The sequence below is a fragment of the Solanum stenotomum genome, chromosome 8 (genome assembly GCF_019186545.1).
Source record: "Solanum stenotomum isolate F172 chromosome 8, ASM1918654v1, whole genome shotgun sequence".
Lineage (NCBI taxonomy): Eukaryota > Viridiplantae > Streptophyta > Magnoliopsida > Solanales > Solanaceae > Solanum > Solanum stenotomum.
Genome location: NC_064289.1, coordinates 23,081,433 through 23,095,053, shown reverse-complemented (window position 1 = coordinate 23,095,053; position 13,621 = coordinate 23,081,433). Strand labels below are relative to the sequence as shown.

Sequence of the window (13,621 nt, the reverse complement as noted above, 5' to 3'; positions counted from 1 at the left end):
GATAGCCATTTCAACTTTTTATCATTTCCAAATTAAAATACTTATGTTTTTTTCTCTATTTTTATTTAGTCTAGTCATTTAAATTATTTTCATTTAGGAAAATATCCCTTACTCCTTTTCCCTCAAGATAATTATATGATAATAATAAAAATGTAAGTGAATAAATAGTAATAAATAAATAAATAAAAAGGGAATTTCTTTTTGCTTAGTTAGTATTTTCTCAAAATTAGTCAAAGTCGCGATGAGTCCTTTTATTTAGTTAAAATTTCAAAATCAATCAAAGTCATTTTAGTCAAATCGCCGGTCAACCGCAAGTTAGCGAGCATTCCGAGGGCTAACACCTTCTCGGAATGTACATTGAACTTCGAACCCTTTTATTTTTAATAGATTTTATCTATTTAAATCTTTTGAAAACCTTGAGTTTTTTTCTTGATTTTTACTAAAGATTAATTGGCGACTCTGTTCTTTTGGGAATTCAATTTCTCTTAAAATATAAGTTTAATCGATTTTTCAAAAACTCAGTCATTTTTCTTGAATATATCTTTTTAAATAAAACAGAAATGACGACTCTGCTGGAGATTTAATTAAGTTCTAACCATAAGATTTGACTTGTTTGACTAATTGTATTAATTGCTAAATTGTTTATCTGCTCTTAACGTGTTTAATTTGTTATAACTGTCATTGCATTCATGGCATCTTCCTATTATATGTATAGTATATTAAGGACGATTTCTGCATAATCGCAATTGTACTTTTTATACTTAACCCTTTTTCGAAGGATCGGTAATTTATTGGTACGGCATGCGTCTAATGGTTGTTGTGAATTTCAGCCTAAGTTGTCCACTTGGGTTCCCGATCTTTCAAAATTACTCTTAGTCAACTAGCGTAGAGCGAAACTAAATCCCAATTTTTAGCGCATTTCGAACTAGGTCGACCCAACACCCAAGGCGTGTTGGGCCCATTAGAAGCCCACCTTGTGTCTATTTGGCCCATTTGTCAATAAAAAGACGATCATACTTATGGGTTTGAATGGAAGGATGTATATGCCATTTTTAAACAAATCAATTAACTTACCTTTGTTTGTTTTTCTTGTAGGATGAATTCGACATTTGAACCGTTGAGAACCCGAATAGTGACTATACCTGATCCTTACCACCAAGTTTGGTGGAAGTTCATGAACAAAGAAGATAAGAAGAAAGTTCAAAGACACATGGCCATCTCCCGTCATTAATGGAAATGGTGGCTTACCCCGACTTGATTGGAACGATGGTGAAATTTTGGGACAGCGACAACATGGTATTTCGGTTTGGGGAAGTAGAGTTGACCCCGACTATAAATGAAGTTCTTGCAAGTTGTGAGAGTATTGAAATGTGCAACAAAAGGAAACGCCAACCCGATACTGATCTTCTCTTTCCAAATGTGTGGGATTTTGCCGAAATCAAAAAAAAATTGTCACTTGTCAACGCTGAATGGATGGACAGGCTTCCTGGGTCAAATATTCCACTTCGAAAGTTGTATTATCGATTTGGACGCGCAAGAGCTTATGAGAAGTTCAAAGAAGAGTTTGTTTCGAAAGAAAAATAGAAGGAAACACGCCCCTTCGTCTTGCGGTATGCCTACTTGGGACAATGGTGTTTCCCCAAGGATCAAATTACACCATTCATCCAAGCATAGTAATGGTCACTCATGTTGTTTTTTATGGAGTAGGCTATGGGTCTGCAATAAAGTACTATAGTTTGGCTCATATGATCCTTGCCGACATTTACAGTGCATTGGATAGATGTAAAAACGACACACGTTTCTTTCAAAGGTGCAACCCGATACTTCAATGGTGGATGATGAGACACTTGATCAAAACTCATGATCCAACAGAACCAGATCCCTTGGAAAGACCAAATAGACTCGAAAGTCACGATTGATGGGTGGAATGTAATCATTTCAACAGGACTGGAGGCCAAGAGTTTTGGTACTTGAGACTTCAGGGTTTGAGAGAGGAAAATGTGCAGTGGTCGATCCAATGCTTGGTAGTAACAAAACAAATTGTGATCCGAAGTGGAAAGGCCCCCTACTTGATATTTGTTGGGTTAAGAGGAACTCGACCATATGCTCCTTCTCGAGTACTTAGATAGCTAGGAAGGAAACAAGAGCTTCCTCAGATTGAAGACATGACAAGATTTGTGATGGATCATGAAAATGGCAAAGTCGTTTTTACAAAAAAGATGCTTCAATTATGGAAGACTAGAAGGGTATTGGGTGAGCCGGTGCCAAATAGGTTTCGCCCGGAATGTTCTCATGATTATAAAGAATGGTTAAAGAAAAGTCTCACCGAAACTATCGAACCCGGTCCAAATGTTCCCTATATTGTTGCAGATGTTGGAACCAAGCATCAAATCCGACTTCATCAACTCCAAGAGAAGTTTGATAGGAATGAGTTAGAGCATCAACGTCGACACTCAGAAGACGCCAAAGTCATAGCTCAATTGAAGCAAGACCTACACAAATCCAGGCAATGCATGTCAGAACTAAATGATAACATGGAACAACAGATTCAGTCGGTCGAGAGGTTCATACATCAAGAAGGGGCCGGTTGGCAAGAGATCACTTATGGGCGAACATATATGCTATGTGGGAAGAGGTCAGCATAGCCAAGAGGAGCAGACTTGGTGAAAGATCAGGATGAGCTTGGAGTTTGTTATCATCCCCTGCGTGGGATTGCTTTATTTGTACTTTGTTTTGTAATTTACTTTTCAAACTCATTTCCCTAATTTTATGTTTGTCAAACATTTTTGAATGTTGGTAATGAAGTATTTTGGGGGATAATGAATTGGCTTAAAGAGACATATACATCCTTCAATTCGCTAGGCCTACCCTTGGCACAAAAGGGTCACATGCATGTTTAGGGCGCGATATTTGTCTGTTTACTTATGTGCTTTAACTATTTATGTGATATTGTTGCTTTGAATGAAGACATTTTTAGTCCACTCATTTTTGAAAATTTTCTGAAAATTTCCCCAATACCAAATACAAGTCACTACCAAATGTCTGACCAAAATTCCATGAGTCTTAAGTTTTTCAGCCAGAAATAAAATTCTACCACCAAATCCTAAAATATTACTCTATCATCTCAAGAAAGGCGAAATTGCTGCTAAGATGGAAAAAGGCAAGGGTATCGACATAGAGCTAACTGAGGAGGATTTGAGAATGGAATTGCAGCGGCTCAGGCGAGAGATCCAAGAAACCAGAGAAAGGAGAATAAAAGTGGAGTTTCCCACCGCGGTTGCACAAGCAGCAAATGCGGCACTAGACGCGGAATTGGCAGCAAAGATGACAAAATGCGATGTTATTAGTAAAAAGACACTTGCTGTTCGGAAGGAACATGACGTCTTCAAGAATGATATAACTATGAGACTTCAGAAGATACGCGAGAAATGCTCTTTCTTCATTCAAGAAGCCAATAGTGATCCCGAAGACACTCACCCTGGAGCTACTGAAGAAGATGCCGATGAGGAAATCATTTATATGCCTCCGTTCCTGGGAAGTCTGAAAGGTGGAGACAAAAAGATCACTCTTCCGGCTTATGAGCGGACACATAGCGTAGGGGAAAGAGTTGTGCCGTGTGCTCTCATTTACGAGCACCTTAAGGCGTCAGGTATGCTGAAGCCTCTCGAAGGAATCATCTTTGGGTTTGGGCATGAAAGCTCTCAAAAGACATGTGCCTACCACCCGAACCAAAGAGGACACACTATAGAGGTATGTGTGGAGCTTAAGGCAGCAATCCGCAACCTGATCAACATTGGGGAGATCCCATATATGTGGGATGAGAACACCGTCTTTACCTGTGACCTATCGGAGCCCAGTATGCCGGTCACTAAGCACACTTTATTTTATTGTCACCACTTCACACCTTCCAAGAAAATGTTGTTGAATATCTATAGTCTGTTAGTTCAGAAAGGAGTCTTGGCCTTTATCAGAAAGGATGACGAAGTAATCGACCCCGTTGGAATTGAGATTTGGAAACCCTGCCCTTATCATGATGCCATAGATCACAACATTGGAACGTGCCTCAGATTTCGCTATGAGGTGGAATCCCTCGTTAACATGAGAAAGATTCAAGTTGAGTTTGTCCCCTGTGGCTAATACGGCAGTCAGATGAAGGAGCTTCGGTGAAGGCACCATCTATCTTTTAGAAGCTTTATTATCTGTTTTTCATTTTCCTTGTAATCAGCAGAAATGAATGAATGAAATGAATTTTTTCCTTTGTAGTCGAACTACGTAGGGCCTGAATTCTCCTTTGGAGATACGTAGGCAGCCTTTCAAGGCCCGGCCCCTATCTTTTAAAATTATATTTTCCCCCTTTCATTCTATAAGGAAACGTTGAATTCACATCAACAGCTGCCGAGAGATGTAGCATGAAGACCTTAGCTCAACGAAATTCAATCTTTCTGAGTCACCGGTCTCAACATAAAAATGAGCAAAATCCTGCTTGTTCAAAAGTCAGTCCCCATTGCTCGTGGGTTACATGTTCTTAGACAAAGCAACTTTTATGTGTTTATATACTTTTTATGTGATATCTTGCATTATTCATCCAGAACTAATACTCACAGATTTGCCTTTGAGTTGTTTTTCCTTACAGGTAGTTAGAACTGATCTGTGTTGATACACTGGCCAATCATCCTTATTTCACTAGATCTAAAGGTCCTACAGATTCCTTCCCTAGTCAAAGTTCACAAAAGGGAAAAGCAACAATTGGTGATAATAACGAAGAAACCAGCTTTACTGATGTCGTGGTGGGTTAGCCCGCCCTTGTCGATTAGAATGAACTGATCCTACAGTTAATGCAACAAATTGCTGAGATGGTGGTCGAGATGCAGAGAAAACAAGATTTTTCTCCTCCAATTTTTGCTGTCAACACTTAACCAGACGGAAGACCTCCAGCTCAAATTCCCCCTCCTAATGTGGAACAAGCTCAAAACCCACCTTCAAGTGTTGCTCGTAATCCCCCCATCATTGACCTTACCACCCAAAACCCCCATTACGCTTCAACCTCTTATCAAACACCACTCCCTCCTCAAAATACCAACCTCCAAGCACCACTCCCTCCCCCCAATGCAAACCACCAAACTGGCCTACCCCCTCACAGCCAAATGCTAATAACCCACACACTTCCCTCATTCACCACAACTAGTATACCAGCCCCCAAACTTTTTCTCAGAACTATCACGCCCCTTTAAATGGACAGAGTCCCTCTATCGCTCCATCACTACCGCTAAAAACCACTTTCCAAATATCAGTCCCCAACGAGCATGACACATGGTTTAGAGCTCGACCACTATGAGGAGAGAGAGAGAGAGTGGAGGTCAAAGAAAGAGACCATCAAGATAGATATGAAGGAGGAAATTAGAAAGGCATGAAGGAGTTGAACTGCATTCCTGAGGTCGCCGGGTTGAGTTACGAAGACCTGTGCATCCATTCGAATTTGGACCTCCCGGAAGGGTTCAAGGTGCCAAAATTCGACATCTTCGGAGAAACGGGGAACCTCTTAGCACACCTGAGGGTCTATTGTGACCAACTTGTGGGAGTTGGGAGAGACGAAGCTTTGTTAATGCGGCTTTTTAGCCGAAGTCTGAGCGGAGAAGCTCTAGAATAGTTTACATCTCATGAAATGAGACAATGGTCTAGCTGGAACGCTCTGGCTAAGGACTTCGTCGAACGATTCGCCTACAATGTGGAGATCGTTCCTGATCGTTACTCCTTGGAGAAGATGAAACAGAAGTCGATCGAAAGTTACAAAGAATTCGCATATAGATGGCGAAAGGAGGCAACTAGAGTTAGACCTCCTATGTCAGAAAAGAAAATTGTCGAAATGTTTGTGCAGGTGCAAGAGACCGAATATTATGACAAAATCATGTTGCTCGTTGGAGCAAAATTTGTTGAGATAGTCAAGGTAGGTAAGACTATTGAAGATGGATTGAGAACCGAGAAGATTGCCCGTGTTGCTGCCTCGCCCGGATCTTCGGGCTTATTGAAGAAGAAAACAGAGGATGTGTCCTCTATCTCTTACAAGGGGAAGAAAACCCCAAGGAAATCCTCATCATGCCAATGTCATTCTCGACCTTCACAGAGTTCGTACCTGACTTGTTATGCACAGGCTGATTACCAAAATACCCCTCCCCCCAGTTATCAGAATACCGATCCCCCAGTGATCAAAATACTCCCTATACTATCTACCAAACTCCCCCTCCAGTTTACCAGACTCCATCTCATCACTACCGAAACATCGCCCCCAACTGTGCCAAACTCCAGCTCCACTTTACCAAAATAACCCCTCAAACTACCAAGCTCCACAACCAACTTATCAAACCAACTCATATCCCAAATATCAAGCCCCCCTTCCGAATGCTCCAAATTATCGCCAAATACCTCCCCATTAACAAGGCAATTATGATCCCTCCCGTCCAAGATTTGAGAAGAAGCCTGCTAGAATTTTCACTCCGCCCATTGAAAGCCGAACAAAGCTGTTCGAGCGATTAACTGCGGCAAGAAATATATTCATCCAGTGGTGCCTAAGCCGGTTGACACTAGCTCAAAGCTTTACAGAACTGATTAGAGGTACATGTATCACTCCAACAGTGTTGGACATGATACCGAGGACTGTATCAACCTGAAGCATAAGATCTAAGACCTGATTGACGAGAATGTGGTCTCTCTTCAGACAGTTGCGCCCAAAGTCAATAGTAATCCTTTGCCAAATCATGGAGGCGTCACTATCAATATGATAGAGACAGATGATGATTGGTGCATGACAAAGGCAATAGTTTTGATTGCTTCTAATGAGCTGGAAAGGGTTGTAGCCTCGTTGAGCATTAGAGAGAAGAAAGAGTTTGTGATTCTTACACCCGAGAAGGTTGTTACCTTGGTGACACGAGAAACTCTTGCTCGACCAAAGTTTGTGATTGAAATGGCTGTTACCCAAGGTATGACCAGATCTGGTAGATGTTACAAATCAGAAGAGTTGGTCCAGGGTGTGCAGAAGAAGGACCAAACAAAAAGGCCGATCAGTGAAGCCGATGCCGAAGAATTTTAGAGAAAAATGCTGCCAAAAGATTATTCAATTGTGAAGCATCTAGAGAAGACGCCGGCTCAGATTTCTGAGTGGGCCTTATTGATGAGTTCGCAGTTGTACAGACAGGCTTTGATGAGAGCTTTGGATGATACTTATGTGTCTGTGGGTAGTAATAGTGACAATTTAGCAGTCATGATAAACTAGGTCATCCGAGGACACCAAATCAGTTTTTGTGACGAAGAGCTGCCCTTTAAAGGGAGGATGCACAATAAAGCTCTGCACGTTACCATCAAATGTGGGGAAAAAGTTATAAATCGTGTTTTGGTCGACGATGGGTCTGGTCTCAACATCTACCCACTTTTGACTCTCAAGCAACTGAAATTCGACTTAGGAAAGGTTCAACAAAACTAGGTCAATGTGAGAGCTTTCGATAGAGTGCAGAGAGACACGATAAGGGCAGTAAACTTGGATATTCAGATGGGTCCTGCAGAATTCAATGTGGAGTTCTAGGTATTGGATATCAACACTAGTTACAACCTTCTTCTGGGAAGACTGTTTATCTATATGGCCGGGGCTGTGCCGTCTACCCTTCACCAACTAATAAAATTTGTTTGGAAGGATCAGGAATTGGTCATTCATGGTGAGGGGATTCACTCTGATGGGTATGCGCCGATCGTTCACGAGGTTTCCTGAGGTTGTGATTTCTACACGGTGGAGCTGGTATATGCCACCGGTGATGATTTGGTTTCGCATCCTCCTATGCCTGTCGTATACAAGATGATTACTACTGTCATGCTCCGAAATGGTTTCGAGCCATGTTTTGGATTGGGGAAGCACTTTCAAGGAATCATCGAGCCTATCCAAATTCCCGCCAAAGGAGCAAGGTTTAGTTTGGGGTATGTCCCCACAAAGGCTGATGAAGCATAGATGAAGAACAAGAGTGTTGATCAAGCATTGTCTAGGCCAATTCCTTATTTTTACCAGTCATTTCCGGTACGAGAAAATGTCAACGATGGTTATCTCGGGTAAGGCTGGGCACCGGACCGGAATGGGACCACCGGACCGGAACAAACCGGTACCGGATCGAAACGGGACAGTTTGACCGGGTTGTTGACCAGTACCGGGATGAACCGGACCGGAACTACCGGGATGGAGGCTCAGTTCCGTCCCATCCCACTATATACCGGGATAGAACCGGGACGGACTGGAATGGGCCGGAACGGAATGGGATGGGATAAACGGGACGGCACATATAGCTAATGCAAAAAATAATTATTTTTTTTGAGTTATTTTGAATTACGAAATACGAATGTTTTTTTTATTTTTCTAAGTTATATTAGTTTATAGTATTTAAGTTTTAAAATTTATAATAATTTTACTTAAGTTTATTTTAAAGATATTTTTTTTAATTTTTACGTATATAAGTTTGTAAGTTAAGTTTAATAAAGTTTTTTTTTTTAGTTTTTGAGCTTATGTAGTTATGTTATAAGTTTAAAGATTTGGATCTTTTAAAGTTTATAAGTAATTAAGTTATACTTATAACTTGTAAGTTAAATAACTTAAGTTTGTAATTTTAAAAAAATTAAATAAACAAAAAAGAAATGCTAATAAAAGTAAATAATGACAAAAATATTATTTTTTATTTTAATTAAAAATGATTTATCGGGACCGGACCGGAACGGAACCGGAATGAACTGGGATGAACCGGTACCAAATCATGGTACCGTCCCGTTCCGTGTACCGGTTCAATGCATCCCATCCCGTCCCGAATATTACCGGACCGGAACAGACCGGAATGGTACCGGAACGGACCGGAATGGTACCGGTACAACCCGTTCTGGTGCCCAGCCTTAGTCTCGGGGAAGGAATCTGGTGCCTTTTTGAGGAGATTGGTGCGATCATCGAGGAAGAGGCTGGGACATCAGACATCCGTGATGCAGAACCTGATGAGCGATTGCAAAACTGGACCTCCACACCACTCATGATTTCCCGCTCATCTGGGTAGACAAGACATGTGTTTTTGTTTGTTTTAAAATTAGTAATAGTCCGGAAGAGGCCCGAGACCCACCCTTTATGCAATTGTTATTTGTTTGAAGCTTTTAAATTCCCTTGTGATGTTTAAAAAGGAAAAATGACCCTCAGCCATGGCCAAAGTTTATGCTTGTCTTTTAATTTAAATGAAAAGCCTCTTTTATCGAAATTTGTTTGTTTACTTATATGTTTATATTTTAGTTTCCTAACTTTGTTTGTTTATGATTTCAGTAATATTAATTTAAAACTTGCCAATGTCATGTCATGTCATGAACCGAGTGAACGAAATGAGGTAGGTGATGATGAGTGTGAGGAATATGAAGAAGAAAATGAGGTACCCGAACATGTTGCCGAGGGGTTTCGATAATTCGAGAATCAANNTGAGGTAGGTGATGATGAGTGTGAGGAATATGAAGAAGAAAATGAGGTACCCGAAAATGTTGCCGAGGGGTTTCGATAATTCGAGAATCAATACAAGCCAAATCTTGAAGAAACCGAAACTGTGAATCTCAAAGATGAGGAATGTGTCAAAGAAGTTAGAATCAATGTCCATTTGACTGAAGCCCAAAAAAGAGACCTGGTTCATTTGCTCAGGGAGTACATTGATGTATTTGCCTGGTCTTATAAAGACATGCCAGGGCTGAGCACGAATATGGTGTTCCACAAGTTGCCGATCAATCCAGATTTTAGTCCAGTAAAACAAAAGACTCGGAAGTTCACGCCTGAATTGAGTTTGAAGATCAAAGAGGAGATTACAAAGCAGATCGAGTCCTAAGTAGTGGAAGTGACACAGTATCCGACTTGGTTAGCTAACGATGTTCCGGTTGCCAAGAAAGACAGAAAGATCAGAATTTGTGTCGACTACAAAGATCTCAACAAAGCTAGCCCGAAAGATAATTTTTCATTGCCAAACATTCACATTCTCATTGATAATTGTGCTAAGCATGAGATGCATTCGTTTATGGATTGTTATGCGGGTTATCACCAGATCCCGATGAATAAAGAAGATGCAGAAAAGACAGGTTTTATCACGCCCTGGGGTGTATATCATTATCGAGTGATGCCTTTTGGTCTCAAGATTGCTGGTGCTACTTACATGAGGGCTATGCTGACCATCTTTCACGATATGATTCACAATGAGATCTAGGTGTATGTAGATGACGTCATAATCAAGTCCCGCGAGAATTCAGATCACTTGACTCATTTGAGGAAATTCTTTGATTGCTTACGTCGATACAATTTGAAGTTAAATCCCGCCAAGTGTGCTTTTGGAGTGCCAACTGGCAAGTTGTTGGGATTTATAGTAAGCAGGAGGGGCATTGAGCTTGACCCTTCCAAGATTAAGGCGATCCAAGAATTAACTCCTCCGAAGACAAAGAAAAAGGTGATGAGTTTTCTAGGAAGGTTGAACTATATCATCCGGTTCATAGCTCAATCCACCATGGTGTGTGAGCCAATTTTTAAGTTATTGAAAAAAGATGTCTCAACCAAGTGGACCGGAGAATGTCAAACTGCTTTTGATGCCATCAAGAACTATTTGTCCAATCCACCGGTGTTGGTCCCTCCACGAGAAGGGAGTCCATTATTGCTATAATTGTCAGTCTCGGATAACGCATTGGGATGCGTACTTGGTCAACATGATGAGACTGGAAGAATGAGCGAGCCATTTATTACTTGAGCAAAAAGTTCACTCCATATGAGGCTCGTTACACTCTTTTTGAGAGAACATGTTGTGCTTTGACTTGGATCGCTCAAAAGTTGAGACATTATTTATCTTCGTATACCACATACCTTATTTCCAGGATGAATCCGTTGAAGTACATTTTTCAAAAAGCAATGCCGACCGAGAAGTTGGCTAAATGACAAATGCTTTTGAGTGAGGTTGACATTGTGTACGTGACTCAAAAGGCAATAAAAGCACAAGCCTTAGCTGATCATCTTGCGGAGAATCCAGTTGTTGGTGAAGATATTTCTCAGGCATACCCTGGTAGGAGAGTATTCTTTGATGGAGCGACAAATCACCAAGGAAAAGGTATCAGAGCGGTCTTAGTATCAGAATCCGGTCAACACTATCTTATGGTAGCTAAACTCCGATTTAATTGCACAAACAACATGACTGAGTATGAAGCTTGGATCCTAGGTCTGAGGATGGCCATTGATATGAATGTTCACGAGTTACTGGTTATTGGAGACTCAGATTTGCTGATCCATCAGGTTCAAGGAGAATGGGCTGTGAAGAATCTAAAGATCACACCGTATGTGCAGTATATACGGAAGTTGTGCAAGAGATTTCGCAAGATTGAGTTCAGGTACACTCCCAGAACACAGAATGAGTTGGCCAATGCTCTTGCCACCATCGCGTCAATGATTAAGCATCCAGATACAAGTTATATTGATCTAGTGGATATAGAGGTAAAAGAGCAGCCTGTCCATTGTTCACATGTTGAAGCGGAACCAAATGGTTTACCTTGGTATTTTGACATAAAGAAGTATTTAGAGACCGGGACTTATCTTGAGAATGAAACGTTCGACCAGAAGAAGTCGATACGCCGTATGACCCTCAATTTCTTTGCAAGCGGGAAAATCCTTTACAGGAGAACCCAGATTTAGGTCTTCTCAGATGCGTTGATGCTAATGAAGTTGCAAAGCTTTTGGAACAGATACATGCCGGAGTTTGTGATACTCACATGAATGGGCTCACTTTGGCGAGGAAGATCCTCCGAGCCGGATATTTTTGGATGACTATGGAGCATGATTGTTGTAAGTTTGTGCAGAAATGTCACAAATGTCAGGTGCATGGAGATTTGATTCGAGTGCCACCTCAGAAACTCAACACTATGAGTTCACCTTGGCCATTTGTAGCTTGGGGCATGGATGTCATTGGTCCAATAGAGCCAACCGCATCTAATGGACACAGATTCATTTTGGTTGCTATTGACTACTTCACCTTTAGCTGATTTTATTCGCAACAATTTGATATGTAGGTTTGGAGTGCCAGAATCCATCATTATTGATAATGGAGCGAATCTCAACAGTCATTTGATGAGAAAGATATGTGAACTATTCAAGATTACTCACCGGAACTCAACTGCCTATCGTCCCCAAATGAATGGAGCCGTAGAAGCTGCCAACAAGAACATAAAGAAGATTTTGAGGAAAATGATTGATAATCGCAGAGGTTGGCACGAGATGTTGCCATATGTTTTGTTGGGTTACCGAACGACTGTCAAAACATCAGTTGGAGATACTCCATATTTGCTAGTATATGGAACAGAAACAGTTATACATGTCGAAGTCGAAATACCATCCTTGAGAATCATCCAAGAAGCTGAATTGAGTGATGATGATTGGGTCCGCAAGTGAATTAATCAGTTAACGTTGATTGATGAGAAGTGAATGGTTGTTGTTTGTCATTGACAACTGTATCGACAGAGAATGATCCGTGCTTTCCACAAGAAAGTAAGAGCCAAAATATTCAAAATTGGTCAGTTAGTTCTCAAATGCATTTTCCCTCACCAGGATGAGTACAAAGGGAAATTCCTACCAAATTGGCAAGGACCCTACATGGTTCGCAAAGTATTATCTGGAGGTGCCTTGGTCCTATCAGAGATGGATGGCTCAAAATGGCCCAAACCGATCAACTCACATGCTATCAAGAGATACTATGTGTGAAGTTTCAATTTGTATTTCTGTCATTTCCTTGTAATCGTTCTATTTGTTTGTAATCATCTATGTTTAGAATTTTATCCCTCTTGTATTTGAACTACGTTCGACCTGAATTCTCAAGAATGAGATACGTAGGCGGCCTATATCGGCCTCGGTCACCCTTTTATCCCCTTTTAATGTCTTTCCTTGTATTTGAACTACATTTGACCTGAATTCTCAAGAATGAGATACGTAGGCGGCCTATATCTGCTCCAGTCACCCCTTTATCCCCTTTTAATGTCTTTCCTTGTATTTGAACTACGTTCGACCTGAATTCTCAAGAATGAGATACGTAGCCTGCCTATGTCGGCCTTGGTCTGTTTCTTTGTAAATTTCTTATTTTTGTTAACACTTGGGGGGAACCACGTTTGACCTGATTCCTACCTCAACGGGATACGTAGGCGCTACAACGGCTCGGTCATATCTTTCGTAAGATTTCTATTTTCCTTACAATAGAAACTGGGATAAAATTTTTTAGAAGGACTCAAAAATTCTCAAGAACAAGATCTCTCCAACAAAGTCAAGACTGAAGTTACTTTTAAATTTGCAACTCGGACAAAAATAATTTTTGAGAGGATCTCAAAAATTTCGTGATTTGCTCACCAACGGTTAAAGATAAGCCAAGACAGTTAACTGCGATAGAAATTTTAAGGATGGCCTCAAAATTTCAACAGGGTTTATCGGCAGTTTAGAGCAACTTTAAATTCTTCCCAACAAGTAATCAGATAGATCTCGAGACATCACTCCAAAGGTGTTCATTAAGCTTGACGTGACATGACACTTGGCAGTGACTTTTTCTAAACATTACTTTTGAAAATCTAT

At 40.7% G+C, this 13,621-nt stretch overlaps 1 protein-coding gene across 1 annotated transcript; it reads left to right on the top strand.

The window, feature by feature from the left end:
* Positions 1 to 10,960: 10,960 nt before the first annotated feature.
* Positions 10,961 to 12,457, top strand: LOC125873622 (uncharacterized). The gene is made up of 3 exons (XM_049554511.1): positions 10,961 to 11,403; positions 12,079 to 12,149; positions 12,333 to 12,457. The coding sequence occupies exons 1-3, from the start codon at positions 10,961 to 10,963 to the stop codon at positions 12,455 to 12,457; spliced, it is 639 nt and encodes a 212-aa protein (XP_049410468.1).
* The last annotated feature ends 1,164 nt before the right edge of the window (positions 12,458 to 13,621 follow it).

What these genes read in the sequence shown, in the direction of transcription:
- LOC125873622 (XM_049554511.1), top strand. Translation starts at nt 10,961, where the DNA reads ATGCTTTTGAGTGAGGTTGACATTGTGTACGTGACTCAAAAGGCAATA. An exon ending in TTTCGCAAGATTGAGTTCAG is followed by an intron (nt 11,404 to 12,078) that starts GTACACTCCCAG and finishes TTTGATATGTAG; the next exon opens with GTTTGGAGTGCCAGAATCCA. An exon ending in TCATTTGATGAGAAAGATAT is followed by an intron (nt 12,150 to 12,332) that starts GTGAACTATTCA and finishes TCAAAACATCAG; the next exon opens with TTGGAGATACTCCATATTTG.